General features: G+C 43.2%; 1 protein-coding gene across 16 annotated transcripts in view; it reads left to right on the top strand.

Moving 5' to 3' along the window:
* The window catches only part of LOC126048882 (rap1 GTPase-activating protein 1-like), a 47,597-nt gene that overhangs the window by 429 nt on the left and 28,559 nt on the right, over nt 1–18,609 (top strand). For 11 of the 16 annotated variants that reach the window (XM_049824383.1, XR_007509014.1, XR_007509013.1 and 8 more), the window contains 5 exons: nt 8,398–8,491; nt 8,949–8,984; nt 12,216–12,263; nt 13,336–13,374; nt 13,485–13,676. In XM_049824383.1, coding sequence (XP_049680340.1) covers nt 8,967–8,984; nt 12,216–12,263; nt 13,336–13,374; nt 13,485–13,676 — 297 coding nt within the window. In that variant the 5' untranslated portion in view covers nt 8,398–8,491; nt 8,949–8,966. Of the gene's footprint in view, nt 1–2,443; nt 2,529–2,644; nt 2,953–3,320; nt 3,407–8,397; nt 8,492–8,948; nt 8,985–12,215; nt 12,264–13,335; nt 13,375–13,484; nt 13,677–18,609 lie in introns of those variants that run through there. The other 5 variants (XM_049824382.1, XM_049824380.1, XM_049824387.1 and 2 more) reach the window with 4 other exon arrangements.

Genomic DNA, 18,609 nt, shown 5'->3' with positions numbered 1-18,609 from the left:
TGCTGCTTGCCTGGCGTTGTGTAACAGATGGACCTTGGGGCAGTTTCAGCCTCAGCAGGGAAAGTGGCTGTATGCTTTTTAAAAGACATTGTGCTAGACTGCATTGTGTAGAGAAGCAGTTGGGGGGGTGGGGGTGGGGGGGAACAGATGTCTGTGTAGGAAATGAGACAAACCGAAGAGACGGAGGGGCATGAAAGAGGGTCTGACCAGACTCAAAGGAATCCCACCCTGATTCTGTCAACCTTTGACATAGAATGATGAATCCAAGTGGGCAGTGGGAGGTGCTGCCTGTGCACACTCAGTACTATATTTAGAAGCTGAATGCATAGATCTGGGGAAACAGCTGACGTGAAAACATGTATGTTTCTCTCTGTAGGTGCATCTCTGAGTTTGAGACGACTGAGTGTAATATTGTAGTAAAACATGAAACAATACAGTTTCTGCCCTGAAAAGTTTACCGGTGAAGGATATACTGCTGTGTTTATGTGATACTGCGCAGCTTCTGATGTTCTTACGATGACTCAATTAATAAAATTGCAGAGATCAGTTTCTGTGTTACAGCTAATACAGACTTTTCCTTTGTGAGCAAGATAAAATGCTGATGCATTTTTGAGAATGAAAAAAATTCTGTTAACAAAAACTGGGAAAATACATAGTAAAAGGTATAGACACCAGTTACTGTAATATATATGTTAGAAGGATACCTGAAAGAACAGAAATCTGTGTGCCAGTTCCTAAAACACTCAATAACTATAAAATGCATATGATCTATGCAAATATAGACAGGTATATGAATTACAATGTGAGATTATAAGCACACAGGATTAATTATATAAGAAGGCAAGCATCAACAAGAACTGAATCTACTTAGTACAACTAAAGGCTTATATTAGTTGATACTGTTGCATCAGCTGTGTAAATAGTAACAATTGTTAGCTTGATTATAAGTTGAAGAACAGTAAGAGGAAGGGGGGCCTGTGATTTGCTTACATGTGGAAGTGATTTATTCATATGATTATTGCTAAAGGAGGCTAATTAGAACAGTAATTAGAGTATTTAATAATTTCTGGTTTGCTTGTGGGTCTTGAGGACTTTGTATGTAACTGGAGTTGCACAGGAGGTTAGGTAAAGCTGTGAGACAGTTATATGAAAGCTGAGCCCAGTGTGGTTTTGTATGTGAACAAAGTTGGCTCTTATCTGTAGTGGCAAGCTGCTGAAGAATGGCAGAAGGACCTGGGCCTCTCTGTATACTTTGCTTTCACTGTGGCCAGGCTTGCTATTGCTGCTGCTAATGACCCTGGGATCGGGGAGGGCAGTAGTTACTGCTGGCAGCCTTCTCTAGCAGCGGAAAATAATGTCTCCTCTTCCTTCCTGGATGCAGCATATAAGTGGTAAGCTTGGCTCTTTGCCTTGGCCCAGTCACATCTCTGCTCAGAGATTCAGGTGAATGAGTAAGAACGGCCTGTGCAGACAGCAGCTGCTGTATTCAGTGCCCAGGACCTGTCTGGAGGCATTTGGAGTGAGGAGGTGGGCTGTATGAGTTAGCCCTTACTCCAGCACCAGATCTGCTGGGGCTGGGGGGCAAAGAGGTAGACAAGAGGAAATGGAAACACTTGGCCTCTGTGCAAGTTCCTAAAACCAGCAAGTGGATCATTTCTTTATCTGTTCAAAGCTGTCACCTAGCTTGATCAATTCCTTATAGTCTCTTTTCCCCACCCACAGACCCTTGAAGGCCCCATAATAATTTCTATTCAGGTCTTTCACAAGTAGAATTTATAGGAAGCATTACGATGAATTTGCTGCACTCTTATCCCTAAAACTTTGATGTAGCTGCTCGCTTTCTCTCTTTTTCTTTTTGCCCATCTATACCAGCTATCTCATATTTTCTGTCTGGTCTCTCTGCATTCTGCTTTTACTCTTCCTTTGCATCTTTTCCTAGCTCTCTGGCTCTTCTCCCAAATTCTGTCTCTTGTTTTGTGTTTCCTACTGTCCCCTTCATGAGTTAGAGCAGACCCAGTGTGAGGCTGACACTTGGCACACGGTTGTAGCTGCTGCCTTTATAGGTCTTGATGTAAAGAGGAAACATTACATCATGCTGTGGAATGAAATTGGGAATCGCAGGAAGAAAATGTGTCCAGAAGAGCTCTGTGTTCATATTTAAATGCAAGTACGTGCATACTCTTGCAATGGAAGGTCATGGTCTCATCCTCAGCTTTTATCAGGAATGATGATCTACTGATGAGTGAACGCAAATACGTGCAGTTAAGGGGTTTCTGACCCCTCAAAATTTGAGCTTCCCTGGAGAATAGCTTACATGTTAGATCAGTGAGCTATGTCACAAGGGGGGATGTAGAGCCAAATCTCCGTAGTGCTCGATGTAGATCAGCTCCAAATACCAAAGGCCAGTGGGCTGGTACCTTCTTAGCCTTTCGCTGAAGGGAATGCGAAGTTGTGGAGGGCTGCCTCGATGCTCACTTTTTCCCACTGGACACTGAGAGCCTGGGGAGACATCTTGCCCTACAGCAGAGGTAAGGGACGCCCCCCCCCCCCCCCCCACACCCACCCACCCCGCTGTCCTTGCCCAACGCTCCCTTCTCGCCACCCCCGGCAGCCCGGCGCCCACCTTCCTCGGCGCGGCTATCCCAGGTCGGGGAAGAGCCGATCTCCACAGCGGAGGAGGGACAGAAGTCATGGCCCCATCCCCCGCTCCCTCACTCATCTCCCGCCTTTCCCGCCCCGGCCCCGCTGCCGGCTGTGAGGTGCCCTTTGCCGCCGTCTCCCCGCGGAAGGCCGGCTCGGGAGGAAGAGGAGGGGTGGGGGGAGCCCGAGCCCTTCTCCATGGGGCGGCGGGAGGAGAGGAGGCTCCCGAGGAGGGCAGCCGGCAGCTGACTCGGCCGAGCGGGCCGGCATGTTCTCCCGGCAGCGCGGCTTCCCTGCCGCGGCCGGCGGAGGGTACGTACTGGTACCGGGACGGGTACCGGGCGGCCCCGCTTCGCCTCGGGCGCCTGGCCGACACCGCCTTTCCCCCCGGCAGCCCCGGGGACGGGGCAGGGCGGCGGCTGCCGGCGTTTGGGGCGAAGCGCCGGGGCGGGCGGCCGTGTGGCGGCAGCGGGAGGGAGAAGCCCTCACGGGTTGTGTCCGCAAGAGCGGGCAGCCGCGGGGGGGAGGGGGGGGGAAGGCGATGGCGGCCCGGCCCGGCGGCTCCGGGTATGGCTGTGGGGCCGGCCCGTGCCCGCCTGGGCCCCGCTCCGGGCGGGAGGAGAGGCCGGCGGGGCCTCCTCTCGCTGAGGGGACGGCGAGGGCGCGAGTGAGGCTGGCCTGCTCCTCTCCCGCCTACCCCGGGAGGGAGCGGGCGAGCTCCCCGGTTCGGACTTCTCCGGGGCTGGCAGCGCGGGTGCGTGGCGAGGTTAGCTTCCCTCGGGAGTCCGCCGTTCTCCTGCCCCGCGGGGCAGCAGCTGGTGGGGGAGCGAGAGGCAGCGGGGTTCTGCCGGCCTTTTCCACGCCCGGCCCGGCTTTTCTGTCGGAGCGTGGGGAGACGGAGGCCGCCGTGAGCGGAGAGCGGGGATTGCGCACCCGTCGTCCTCCCGGGAGGGGCAGGAGCTCCCCAGCAGCCAGAAAGGGGAAGGGGTGTGTGTGTGTGTGCAGCTGGAAGGGGGGTTCCTGACTGGAAGTCAGGGGCTGTGGGCAGAAGAGTTTGTGACCGGCTGAGAGCAAACGGCGGGATAAAGTTGCTTCCTCTTCCTAGCTCTGTCTTGGTAATGCCTCCTCTTGAATCTGCGTGTGAGCAAAATTCAAAGCCATACAGGTGTAGGCAGAGCAAGGCTATCCGTGTCACGTTTTCAGCCGTCTTCACTGAGTGCCTAAAAATCGTATTTGGTAGAGCAAATATGTCTCTCTCAGGGAGAAATGAGGGAGGGGAAGAGCGGAAGCTGTTGCTCAAGGGAAGTGGTTCCCCGGAATTTTCCTTAGGAGCATTTCAGGCTTGTTCTTGTTTCAAATTACCTGCAGTTCTTCTGAACTGCCTGTCCCTTCTAGTGAGGGATTTAAAAAAAACATATCGGTGTCTCACTGCAAGAATGAGGTAGCTGATTCACCCTTTCCAATAGTTAAGATGATTATTCCTCACTCACAAGTTTATCAGCTAGTTTTTCTCCTGTCTCCTTTGCAAAGGCCAGTGATGACTTCGACACCTCATTTTTGGACTTCAAAGCTGTATATTCTACGTCAGAAATTTCTTTGGGAGTGGGGGCTTCCTTAGCTTCTTGCTGTGAGCACAAGATAAACAGGCTCCTAAAACCACACAAATGCATGGCCTGACGCCGCTCAGTGCATTCTCATTCTTCCAAAACTTTTGAGCCCACTCCTTCCCAGCCGGGGGAGGGGCATAGTTATACTTTTGGAGCAGTTTATCCATGGCAATCCTGCCAACTATGCCAATTTTCTGTTGCGTTGAAGGGTAAAGAAGTTTGGCAGAAAATAAACCCCCTTGCATTCCAGCTTGTCCTCAGATGTCAGAGGGGCTGGGGGCGGCTAGGTTTAATTTCTGAGTGATGTCCAATTCAATGCTATAAGTCCAGTCACGTTCAATATGTTGAACTATCACAATGACAAATGTACTTGCGGTGTACTGCGCTCTCAGCTTAGCCACGTTCAACACATTAGAATTACCAGACTTAGGGAGTTTGGTTGCGTTAACGAACTATCGTGACTAGATTAATGAACAGCACGATTTATTAAAACAACTGTACAGGTTCTTTTGGATTGCCAGTGATAAATACACTTTCTGCAAAGCACGTGCAAATAATAATACAGTTGACTACAAGCACACTAAATTATGGAAAAACTCTATAGAGGTTTCTAAGTTTCCTGGGGAAGCACTCGGTGTAACCGAGGGTTCAAATCTTACCCAATCCCCCAATAGGGATTCTTCCCTATGGGCGGGAAGAGAAATTCAGCCTGTTGACTGATCCCAGAAGTCAGCGGTGTCCTCCCGACTTGTCTATGACGGTGTCTTCCCTAGCATTCCTCCTCTCTTAAGCCCTTTCATATTTTCTTATTTTTAGGTGGAGCTTGAGTGACTTTAGTCATACATAACTTTACTTAGATTGGTATAAAGTTCTCTTGCTTTTAAAGGTATATGCTAGAGAAATTCAGAGCACATGCTCAGTGAGGGGTGGTTGCACCTTGAAGGCAGGTAGCTTTTGGGATGGATGTGTTTTGGTATTATAATGAGCAAAGTTCACCCAGAGAATGCAATTTAGCATGTCAGTACTCCAGAACTGGGCACTTATGATATAAAACAGAAGTAAGGCCATAGCGTTGACAGAACCCCGTTGTTTCACCTCCTTGCTTCAGTGGTCCCAATGCAGGGACCTTCCTCTTGTTCCAGTAGTTCCAGTTCCCTATCCCTGAGGTGATATCACAGAGCCTGGCCGCGGTGTCTCCAGTCCACTCCACCTTCTGTGTTGTTTCTATTAGAGTCAAGACACCAAGCTCCCCTGGTGTGGCTAATATCTGAGGTTGCATGTTATGTTGCTTAGGGAATTATTATGGAACAGATTTCTTGCATACCCACTGCATTCCACCCTGAAAGTTTACCTTCCCTTAAGGGGGGGGGGGGGGGGGGGGGTTGTGTCATATCGATAAGTCACCTCCAGCAATCATTCCACATTTGTCGAGGCCAATTTGTGTTTTTTTTCTTGGAACAAATATTTGCATTGACTTGGTTATTGAACTGGCTTAGCTATAGCAGATGGGAGTGATTTTGAGAGAGCCATATAGAGAAATCCCAGGACTCAAATAGCAGAGGATGCTGCAAGACAGCAGGAGTACGGGGCGTGAGCAGTGTTGTGTGTGTGGAGATAGTGGCTTAGAGCTCTGCAAAGGTGCTTGTTGCACCATTTCAGAATCGAAAGTGGAGTCTATAGCAGTGGATCAGCAGTGCCTACTTTTGGTTTGGCTACCTGCTTGAAATTATTGCGCTGGTCACTCTCACTAGTAAAATCCTAGTTTAGTCTTTATCATTTTCCAGGCCCTCTGCTTCCCCTTGTTGCCATTTCCTAAAAATAAAGCTTTAGCACATATACATTTGCACATATGTGCTCCTTTCCCAGTCTGCAGAATTGCTTTGCTTTTTCAGAAGGGTGGTATTCTGCTTTTCTGTGGTCAAAGGGTTTGATGTTCCAATTTGAAAAGAAGTGTGTTGTCTTTCTATAAATAAAGCTTAGTGCTTTTCATTCCAGAAGTTCAAAATTCATAAGTGGACTTTCAAGCAATAGTTAAAATGGCCCCAAATTTTTGTGATATTTCGTAAAAGACAACATAAAATCTAAGTAATTCTCCTGGGATTTTAAAGTCCCTCAGCACATCCCTAGTCTAGGATAATTACAGAATTCAGAACATCTCTAAATGCATGATAAAACCAATGATTTTGGCATCTGCTGGAGTAATTTTGACAATAGAACTGTACTAGGATTGAACAGTAAGGAGCAGTTGCTGCATGAAGTGCTCCGGTCAGTCCAGAGTGCAGAGATGAATTTATGGTGAGAGAAGAGGGGCAGGGCTGGCCATCCTGACCTTATGTGGGAGCTGCCAGATTTCTATGATGCAGGTGTGGTATTTTACTCTCTGCTGAATGATTCAGGATTCAAACCAGGGACATATCAAAGGAAAACACTGTAGCGTGCAACAAGGCCCCAGGGCATCCAGTTGCACAAAAGTTCTACTATTACACTTCTCTGGAGATGGCTAGTTTCTGAAAGTTGAGAATTTATCAAATTAAGCTCTTATGTTTTTAGGCCTCACAGGACAGAATCTTCAGGTTTCTGAAAGAAACAATGAAAATCTTTCATGTACTGCTTTGGATATAAATTTTGTTAGTCCCAAACGTGCTTCAAGTAAATGAGTTAAGATGATAAATAAAGCATGTGTTGGTATAATATTAATATTCATTTAAAATACATTTGCCACCTAACTATTCCAATATTTATTTGAGGATGTCAAGACTAACTCCTACATCTTCCCTCCGATATACATAATGGCTTTAATCTCTAGATGCATTACACAGATCTCTCTCATTTGAATTTTAGGAGAGAACTGTGGGATGGAAGCATTGTGTTACTTTGTGTAGATCAGCCTATGTACAAGTTACATGATGCCATTAGGCTACTAAAATAAATTGTGAATCGTCAAAGAATTGGTGGGCATAGAGATTCTTGGAGCTTGCAGTAGAGTGTAGGTTCATAATTACAGAAATATAAAAACTTCCGTACAACAGGGAATGTAGCCACTGGTTTCGAAGCAAGAGTCTGCATGACTTACAGATACCAATCTCTTAGCATGGAAGCAGTAGGAGTCGTACATCTAACAGCTAGAGGATAGCAATTCGTGACTGCATTATATGATCATATAACAACCATATTTTTGATGGCTTTAGAAAGTGGATAAGTCTTGTCTCTTGTATTAGAAACTTGGGCTTTGTTCCCAGTCCCACCTATGTGACCTTCACCATGAATTAAACCCCAGTTGTGACTGCTAGTAAAAACTCTGAATGGCATGGAAATTTTATTAACTAACAGGAGAGATGGAGCTAGTAGTGAGACTGTCCATAGTGCAATGGGCAACGCAATACATGTCTTTTAAAGTGCATTGTTTGTGTTACTTTTTGTTTTCTCTTCTATGAAATCAAATAAGTGCTGCTATTTGTGTATGCTGCTGCCCCAGCAGGGGCCAAAATAATAGTATTTTTTCCATAGAAGATGTGCAGACAAAAGCCCATCTAATGTGCACACTGCCTTTACCAGTGGTGGTAACAAGGAACCATGCCTGCATCTCTCCTGCAGGGTGTATCGGTTCTGTTCTAGCACCATCTCTGTTACATTCCTGTCTTGGAGACTAATACCCAGGCTGTGGTAACTGGGGCTGTCCTTTAGGTCCTGAATTCAGTGATATTTCAGAACTTCCAGCTCTTTTAATATGGTTTGGTTTTGAGATCTGATCCCAAAGCTTCCTGTGAGACCTCTCTTTATTCTGCTGCAAATCTATGATAGAGGAGGAACTTGGCAAAAACAGTCATTCAGCACTTCACGACAGTTGTGAGGAAAATAACGTGTGTGAACAGAGACAGAGCAGTCAGGGCCAGAAGATTTTTGCTGTTATATCCAGGATGTTTGCAGGTGCCAAGTGGTAAGTGAAGACAGCTCAGGGAATCTCACAGGGAATGACAGCTTCCTCATATGCAAGAAATGGTCTTGGGAGAGGAATAGTAAACAGAAGATAGCAGAAAGCAAAGGAGGCACTGCAGGCAAGCACTGGCATCTTAAGTTCTTTTAGAAGTTGTTCTTTTTTTTTTTTTTTTTTTTCTTCTTTTTTTTCCCCTTTTGCCTCTGTCTCTTGCAGGAGGTCTGAGGAGGAGTTGCACTGCATCAGTGATGTTGTAGACTCTCCCACCCAAGGTGTTCCATGTGCTCTCGCTTCTGCTGTCCCCAGCAAGGTAAAGGCAGTTCATGTTCCTCTGGCTCAGGGTTGGCATGTGCCTTGAACCACTGGGCAGAAGAAATGACTGAAAGCAAGCTCACGTGCATGCATGTGTTATAGCTATAGTTGCCCACTTCTGTGAGAATCCTAAACGTGTTTATTTAATAATTTCTTATGCTATACTGTATCCAGTTGTAGTCCAACCCATTGAAAGAGAGAAATTCCTCAGACCTGTCCAATCAGGTTCCAGGTCAAGCTTTTGCGATACAAGCTGAAGACAATTTGGCCAGTTGTATTGTCCATGCTATCTGTTAAAGGAGAATGATTCCATCTTGTCTTCAGAGAGCAAGTAGTTTCTGTGCCAAAACATGGAAGGAGCTGTTGGCTTCTTCAATATCTGGGTTACCACAGAAGACAATGTTAGCTTCTGCAAATGTTAAATTCTTTTCCCTGTTGTCTTTTCCTTTTCACAGACTGTGGACTTGTTTGAGATGATTGAAAAAATGCAGGTAAGGAGGAGTTATTCTGTCAAACTTTGGGATCTTTTGAAGTTATTCTGTCCAACTTTGGGACCTCCTGATTTTTAATAGCCAAACAAATAATCAGCTGCTGTTTGTCTTGTCACTTCACTCCCAATACCCTTTAATTTGGGCCTGCAGAATGTTCAGCTCTTCTAGGCCCAAGCTCCTATACCTACTCTTAAATTGGGTTTCAAAAGCATTTTCCTGTGTTCATTTTCCAACCAGCATGATGGAAGGAATAGACACAAAGTATTATAGTTCTGTCTGTTCTTTGCAGAAGTGTGATTCTGAGAGAAAATCAAAGTTGCATTAAAGTATCTCTGGCATTTTCTTCAAGAAACTATGTTTCTGCTGGGTAGAAGCTGCTAATGACAGGTGATTAACTGGATGTTAACATAACTGCATTTAGCAAAGTCAAACAGTTTAATAAATAATTTTAATAAATTTTAATAAAGTTTAATAAATAAATATCGTAGGCCTTGTCTTTAACTTGCAGAAGAAAAGAAGACTCTGGCTTAATTTTCTTATGGGAATATGTGCATTTAGTTGCATATATTATGTTATAAAATTAAAATAGAGTAAAAGGGGAAAAAAACCCAACCCTGCCCTACCAAATAAAGAGATAGTAATATAATAATGTGTTATATGTGTTATATATCTAACAACAAAATCTTTAAAACTGATTTTTTCAGATGCTCTGTTCTCAGAGCATCCTCACAGACAACCAATATTTTCTCTGAGCGGTACACCTTTTTTAAAATGCTGTGGTTAACTTTGACCTAACATAACATGTAACATGGCACATAACTGCAGCCTTTTATTATGTGCAGGAATTAAACTTATAAGAAACAACTTATTTTCTGGAATTTGGGTGACCAGGTTATGGATATGAGGAAAATGCAAGACTTTGGTGGGACTATAAAGGTGAGAAGGTGGAAGGTGGCAGCAAAATGCTGAGTGTAGAGTTATGAGGCTCAGGTACTATTTGGTAGACTAGACAGGAGAAGTGGGGCAAGGAGGGGCTGAAGGTATCTCTTCTATATGTTCATGTGTAGACAGACACAGATCTTGAAACCACTGTACTGACACCCAAACTATGTTTGGGGTATATTCTCAGTGCTTTAGAATAACAAGCTCTATAAGTGTGCCTGGCTCATTTAACTCTGTGCTGGAAAGTAAGCTTGAGTGTCCAGAGCTCCTTGTTCAGTTCAAGCACATGTTAAAAGGTATGACAATCTTTTCCAGGCCTTTTGGAATCTGTATAAGGAAGAATCACTAGCAGATGTCCCTTACTGGAAGACTGTGTTGCTTAAGATTCTCAGTGTTTCTCAGCTCCCAGTTTACCATATGAAAAATGTCTCTCACTGCATTTGGACCTCTTTAGTTAGAGATATAAGAGGGAGCTGATGAGAATTTCCAGCATATTCAGACCACCTAATTTTGCATCTCTATTGGTTTCTTAGCTGCCCATTGTTAAGACTGTATAGTGTTTGTTTGACATTTCCCTATGAAGAACAGTTCTAAGCTGGTATATGTTCAGGCTCCTCTGTTGAAAATACACATTAAAAAAATTTTTTTTTTTTTTTTTTTTTTTGAGGGGGGTAACTCTCTCTAAGCTTAGCTTTTATAGTTTGACCCTGTGTCACCCTGTAGACATTTTGGCAAGCTTCTTTATTATAATATTAAAGAAAGTTATAGGAAAATAATATATTATAATATATAGGAAAATAATATAATAATACAAATTATACATTTATATATCAATATGTTAAATATATCAAATTTTTTTTTTTTTTTGCTTTTGTTCCTCCTGCAAGGAGCATCCTGATCATTATTAATCCTTGATGTTATGTTGCTATTGTTCAATGTTAATGTTGTTGCTATACTAGCAGTTTTTCACCCTATATGGCTGGACCATTGGCCCCAAACTTTTGGTTTTGAGCTTTTTAAATTTCCAGTGTAGAACTCCACTGAGATTTACCTATTTCTACCAGATACTAGTTTACAAGCTAGTTCCACTGTAGAATACTTGTGTAGACATAGCTGTTATAAATCAGATCCTGCTTATTTTCAGAAGAAAGTCAAGAGCTTTCTGGAATCCCTGATTAGCCGCTCTATTAAGCAGTCACTGATGGTGTATAAAAATGTGGTCTCAGCAGCATGTTCTGATATGAGATTTACAAGATTTAGGTGGCAGTAGCTGAATGCTTATGTATTGTGTATAAGAGAAAGCTACAAGTTAAATCCTGGTCTTCAGCTTCCTATCTGACAATGCAAATTTTGCCTCTTACTCTTCTGTCTGTATTGATGCCCCCTTGGACTATGGCCAGCATTTTATGCAGCCTGTTGGGCGCCATATCTTTTTGGTTTCTTTTGTTCTGGGCTTCTGCTCAGTCTGTGTTGGGGCTGTCCACACTAAAATTTTCCTGTCCTTGTGTGCTTCTGCTGCAGAAGCGTGGTGGAAGTGAGCTACTCCTGCCATGGTGAGAAGGCAGAGGATGGAATAGCCTTAAGAATGAGAATCAAGTCTGGATGCCAGCTGCTGATTCAGGAAGAAATTAGGCATCCAGTAGTCTTTTGCCCTGCCATTCCAACCCACCTCACAGTTATGGTGCCTAGGAAAGCAGATGTGTAGGGCTTTGCTGTGTGGCTCCTTGCTGCCTGCAGGAGTCTGTTGCACTAGCAGATGCATGGATGGAAAGCAGCTCTGATTTTCTGTCTTACCTCCAAGAGACAGAATTGTTCCCTTACGTGGATGGAAGCAAGGCACATAAGCTGCTTAATAAGTATCTTCAAGAGAGACAGTATATTCGAGGGAGAGGGAAGAGTAGAACAGGAATGAGTGGTTTGAAATACTGTTCTTTTGCATTTTGTCTTTACCTCTTCCTTCTTTTCTTGCTTGGGATAGGAAATAAAGTAGCTAGAAGAGATTAGAGAAATAGAGAATCAGTTTCGGAGATCGCGTTTGATTTCTGCTAGCTTTCTGCTTTTTAAGAGGTGTAAGGTGGGGGGAGCTTTTCAGTTTTAACGCCAAACTAGGGGACTGGCCAAGTTCTAGCTTTACTTCTGTGTATTCCAAACTTCCAAACTTGCATAAAATAGAAAATTACAGAGAAACAAAATATGCATATTGGGGATACAGAGAAGGACACAGAGGGTAAGTGAAACAGAGCTGCTAAAACATAGGATTCACTTTTATTGTGACTTTTATGTTTCCAGGGGAGTCGTCTGGACGAACAAAGATGTTCCCTTCCAGCTCCTCTCAAGGTCAGGACAAGTCATTGTTGCCTCCTAAGTTGCTGAGAATGGCAGATAATTACTGACCTGGCTTGCAGTGTATTTTCATCTTGGAATGAACAGGGAGCCTACAAACAGCCCAAGAACACATATATGCTTGCCTTTAAAGAAAAAAAAAAAATAAATTTTTTTAAAGTTGCTGCACAAGATGATGAAACTGTAGCTGAAACAGAATCAATACTTCCCTTTTTCCAATTTAAGTGGTTCCAATAAGTGTTTATTAACAATCTTAGTTTTGACTAAGTAATTTCTTAAATTTTATTCAATGTAAGAGCTATAATAATATTTATGAAGCCACATTGCATTTATTTCAGTAGTCTGCTTGAGGACTCATACATGTGTTACTAGAAGGTGTTGTGTCTGTTTCCCTCGCTATTAGGCCAATAAGATCAGATTCCCATCTTCAAATTTTCAACTCTTCCTCTCCATTCCTTTAGTCTCAGCTCAGGCACAGTAACCTTAAAATCAACCTTGACCTTGAATTTAATCTTTGAATGACCTTAAAAAAAAAAGCCACATAGAGAATTGATATAGCTGAATTCTGTCAGAGATAGTCAGTGCTCTTTCTGGTGCTGGAAGGGGCATCCAGCTGGCATAAAGTGGCTCAGATACTGCTCCTATTCTTGCAGTTGTGCCTCAGCACTGCTCATTTGTATACCACAGGTCTAGCTATGGAGGTGACACAACCTTGATCTCACTGTAAATAACAGTACTATTTCTACCATCCCTACTGTCATCTGTCTGCAGAAGAACAGCAGCTAACACTGTGTGGAAGGAAAGGAGGGAGGCTGTCACACCTAACCTCATTCAATTTGCCTACAGTTTGGCTACCTCCTCCTTTTGCATGCCTGTGTTCTGTGTAGTTTCAAGGAGGAAGGTGGGTGAAATCTGACTCCTAAATTTATTGTTCTCAAAGTTTTGTATTATAACGCTAAAACCTGGGAAATGGAGTCTAACCTTAAATCTGGGTTTGTGCCATTATGAGAGCATAACACTTTAAAAGATGTCACACATTTTTGCTAATGGTCTCTTCTGATTTCAGACAGAAGAGGAGTATATTCCTTACCCCAGCATCCATGAGGTGAGTTAGTTCTGCTCTCCTCTGTTTTTCCTTGGACTTTATGGGCCTTTCAGCTTATTGGCCTTTCAGCTTATTGGCCTGTCAGCTTTCATGTTCTCTGTCCTGAATAGGTATTACAGAAAGGGTGGCCATATCCTCTCATTATCTTACCCCAGTTTGGGGGCTACTGGATTGAAGGGACCAGCCACAACCTCTCCAGCCTGAGTCCTACTCTGTCGGATGTACCCTTTCCCTGGAGTGGTAAAGTGAAACTGGAAAGTGACCCTACAGCCAAGCTGTACCGCAAACATTTTCTGGGGAAGGTAAGGGTGACCTTCAGTGCCTTCTCTGCCTACCCAGCCTGAAAGCTGAAATGTATCTCAGGTTTTTTTCTGATGGACTTAGAAATAACTGCACAGCCACTCCATTTCAATTCCTCATGATGCCTTGAACTAATATAAATAAGGTACCTACAACCGCACGGCCCATAGCATGTTAAGTTGGTCCTGTCCCCGTGTGATATGTGCATCATCCTGTGCATTAACAGAAGAGAAAGATTTGCACAGGAAATGCTTGTATTTGGTTAAGAAGTTATTTTGAGGCTCCTGGGCAGATACCAACCTTGGGGTGACAAGAGGAAAAAAGTGTAATAATATTGGAAATGGAGATTTTTAGAGGAGACTTCAGCACTGATAGTGCAAGCCCCTCAGTAGTAAGCACAATGATCCATTTTCATCGGTGTGGATAAGTAGTAAGTACCAGCACTGAATGTGTATGAAGAAACTGGGCAATTTGTTTTACAGTTGTTTGATTTAAGTAAGTTTGGTGCTAAGTGTTCCCTGATTTTAAAAATTCCAGTCTGACAGATAGGGAAACAGAGCTTGGCCTCATAAAGTGGATGTTTGCTGGCTGGCCATTAAGGTCCATCTGGGTTGGCCTGTTTAGGGAATTGATTGATTCCCAGACTGGATCTCAGGATGATAGTAACCATCAGGAACAAGTGAGAACAAACCCATGGCATAAGGAGATAAGAAAGCCCAGCAGGTATACTCACACTGCATCTTATTCAGTGGTGTCCCTCTGCGACTGCTTAATAAGTTCAAAACCAGGAAGAGGTGGAGCTTTAAGCAGTGCTTGGGACCTGTTCAGCAGTAGCTGGGCTTGTCTGAATGATCTTGTGTAGTATGCAACAGTAGAAACCCGTATTAATATCACTTATATGTAAAGTACCCTTTCTGGAGGCTTCCTCTCTAGACTGACAGATCTGCTGTACAATCTGTTAATGGACATTTACCTTGTGACATTCTGGAAGGTTTCAGTATGCCAACTGTAATTATTTTTCTGTCATGGTAAATTTAGTGTTGTGCTTGAAGGTTTCCAGAGCCAGCCCGGATGAAAGGCAAATTGGGATACGATTTTTTTCAGTCTGATTGTAGGATTCATTGCTGACCTGATATCATAGAATGGTTGAGGTTGGAAAGGACCTCTGGAGCTCATCTTGTTCATACTCCTGCTCAAGCAGGGCCATATCATCATTGCTCATGCCAAGTGAGGTCCAGAAATTTCCGTATCATCGGACTCTATGCATTTGCAAAGTGCCCAACCATCGATGTTCATTACTACAGAAAAACTCCTCTCCTATATTTTTCCTTTTCTACAGTGTCCAGTGTTTTATTCTTTGTCTTAATTGACATGAATGTGTGTCTCTGTTCAACTAAACATGCAAGTTTTTGAGCAAGCTAGTATCAGAAAAGAACAAGGTGAACAGGACTCTTCTCACAGAAAACTCTACCCATGGTAGAAAACCTGTGTTTTAATCCATGGCTTAAAGGCTTAGGTAAGGAGAGAGCTCAGAGCTTTTCCACAAGGAGAGTATTTCTTCAGTGCACAGTTAGAGAGACCAGTGATTTTGATGCTGTGCGGATTGGGTCCTTTTCTTGCTGATAACATGGGAAGGTTATTTCAGAAAGGTAAAGAAAGGTCTCTTGCATGCTTTGAATAACTGCAAACAATTCTTAGCTGAAGAAGAGTCCATAAGCATCATGTGATGGGACAGGCATAGCCAGTGGTTTTGGGAATATCCTTTAAGCAAGATGGGAGATTAGAGTATGTGTGGTATTACAAACTTAATATGCATGTCTGTGTTGTGGGTGTGCATATACTAAGTCATTCAAATTCGGACAGTTCTTTTGACACCTTTTGCAGAACATGCAGATCCTATAAAACAACCGCAAAAAAAAGAAGTGCTAGGACATACAAGCCATAGCTCAGTTCCTTTTCTTTGTTTCATGGTCTATATTTTATATGACTATTACACAATAAGATTCATTTTGCCTGTAGGAAGAAGGCTGTAAAACCTTATGTCTTATACTGTGAGAATTATTAAATGTCTGCATTGTTTTTCAAGACTATAATAAACAGAAGTAGCCGGAAGCCAGGAAGGATTTCATAAAGGTATACATTGGAAATGCCAGTCAAAGAATCTTAGGGTGCAGTTTCACAAGCACTTGAAGCTGGCAGTGCTGATGAGAGAAGCTTTCTTGCCATACATTCCTATGCGGTCATGTATTTCTCCATTATGCTGTCCTTCCTTTGTGCTGGTTGAAGTATTGTTTCTGCAGTGCTGTGAACTGTTGGGGACTGACTCGGTGGAGTCCTCTCAGCGGAAAGAACTACGTCTGAAATTATTAGTGTGAAATTCTAATTTAAGCTAGGACAAAGAGGTGGAAACTACTTGAGCAGTCAAAGGACATTTTTATTATTAGGTTTAATTGTCATGATCTCTTTTGTTATTTTAAAGTCTCTCTAATTTTGTTTCATTACTACAAGTCTATGCTTTTAGTAAACGTGTTCTCTGACTCTCTGAGACTGCAGGTCTTCTCATGCAGGGTCATTTTCCTCTGGTATGCAAATACATGTGTTTTGGAGCTTGTTACTGTTTTCCTGTCATGACAAGCTGACATCAGCTCAAGATTTATTTATTTTTTTTTAGTTTTCTCCAGGCAGAGATGCAGTGAGGGCCTGCAAGGAGACAACCTTATCAGGTATTATTTCAGCACCAGTCCAGCCTTAGTGGTTCTGTGTTCTGCAGTTGCCAACAGTGGGAGTAGCTTCTATATCCTTGTTGTCATCTGACTGGCAAACCACACCTAACACTTTTCCAACAGGAATGCTTGCTGGAATAATGATGCTGCCTACTCCATACTGTAAGTTTATTAGTTATCTATCACTGTTGATAGGTTTGGATATTCAGGTATCATTATCTTCCTGAGGTCACCACATAATCATTTGACCACCAAAGCTGCTTTTCTTCCTTCTTCAGGGATGAAATCATCCCAGTGTTTTATCAGGTGACCAGAGGTTGCCAAGTTTTTTCAAAATTAATTGTTTTTTTATTTTCAGTTGTCTTGAAGGAAGACGATGGGCTAATGAACCCATTTTGAATCCTGTAAAGATCTTTCAGTGTTCTCTGGCTTCCTGTGCTCCTATTGCTAAAAGATGATGAAACATACCAGGTCCCATGGGGAAGATGTCTTTTACTCTTGTCTGGTTTGTTCATCTTTGGTGCAATTGCTGCTACTGAGTAGTGAAAAATAATCCTTTTTCATCAAAAAGAACCCAAGTGGCTAAGAACATGGCAAATGTCTTAATAGCTTTATAACTTCTCAGGCAAGCTGTCAGCACTCCTTGTGTGTCTGTTAGTCTTTTCCCTTGGCCCCATGGAAGATACTTAATTGCTTTTACAGAGATCCATTTGAAATCCAGAGCTTCCTTTCAGACTGCCCTAAATGTTACAGAAACTGCTTCTGTGGCTGAACAAATTTGTACCTATACATAGATCATCTCAGCTCCAGGCTATCTTGTCACCGCTGAGTTGCAATCTTCAGTGTTAGCTGTAAAGCCTTTTGATGGTTCATCTCTTCAGGACAGCTAATGATAAATGCTGTTGTACGTTGAAGGACTCTGAGTCTGCCTTCTGTTGACTATGTGTTTTTTACAGAGAAAGAAAATCACAGAGGGGAAAAAAAAAGTCATAATGAGGAAATTTTAGTTTTATTCATACATACCACTACTCAGATATCTTAGATTCAGGATCAAGCTAGACAGCTAGAGTAGCTTCAACAAAAATTCAATTATTCTAAGACCTACACTAATTCTGGTGCCTGGTCCCCTGTGAAGATTGCACCCCTATGTGCAGCTCTGCCCAGTTATGCCAGCTGCAGAGCTGATAGCCCAGTCTACAAAGCAACTGAGATCCCAATGTGTCAGACCTGCTGGGGTCTGGCTTAGAAGTCTCATCAAAAGGCATCCTGTTTTCTGGTCTTTGCAGCTCAGTGTTACTTTCAGCTGCAGCTAACCTCAGGCTTTGGCTCCTATTCCTTTGTTCTGCCTTCTAGTCCTGACTTTTGTTGGCATTGTGCCATCTTTTTCCTTAACAGCCTATCTTGGGTGTCCACTGTAGCATATGACTGCTTTGGTTTATGGACTACTTTGATTCTAGACTTCAACTGACCATTGAGCATACTCTTGTTTTGCTCCTTGAATCTGTGTATTCCTCAGCTGCTCTGTCTTTCTGCCCTTGGTCACAATGACTACTGCACCTGATTCTTGTTCACATCCCAAAAATCTCTTAGTATCCTGAAGGTCATGGTCAGGAGAAATAAACTGTCCTCTCAGCCTTTGTGGCTTCCTTTGATTTCAGCTTTTCTTCCCACATACAGATAAGTTCAGTCGCTACCGTTGGCTTGTGTGACAGATCACACTGGACTTTTGTGATTTGAACACTGCAGCTAGAGGCCTCATTATTCTGTTTGCCTGTTTGCTGCTCTCTACTTATACCTTCCCTTTTTCAGGATCCACTCTTTTGGTCTGCTTCAGCAGAAGGTAGACTATGCTAGCACCAGAAGCCATGAAACTTTCTCCACATGAGTCACTAGTAGGGCAGTTCTGGGTGTTGGGTTTTTTTCTCTCTCAAAGAGGAATTGAAGACAATATCTCTAATACTTAAAGAAGTAAAATAGGTTAATCTTCACATCCAGGTTTAGGGTAGTGACTGTAGTCTTACTTATTCCTTTTTGTCTTTTTCAAAGAGGGGATTGTTTTGTCTGTTGACTTCAGGATGCCAATGTCCACATAGATATCAGAGTATTTCACTAGATGGATCTTTATTTCACAGTGAGTCAGAACTATGACTAATACAAAAAGTTGTTTAGATTTTTTCCACAGCAAAAGGCAATCTCACCGGTGTGTTGAGAG

This window comes from Accipiter gentilis, chromosome 21 (genome assembly GCF_929443795.1).
Source record: "Accipiter gentilis chromosome 21, bAccGen1.1, whole genome shotgun sequence".
Taxonomy (NCBI): Eukaryota; Metazoa; Chordata; class Aves; order Accipitriformes; family Accipitridae; genus Astur; species Astur gentilis.
Note: the sequence above shows the minus strand (reverse complement) of the source record. Positions and strands in the feature narration are given on the sequence as shown.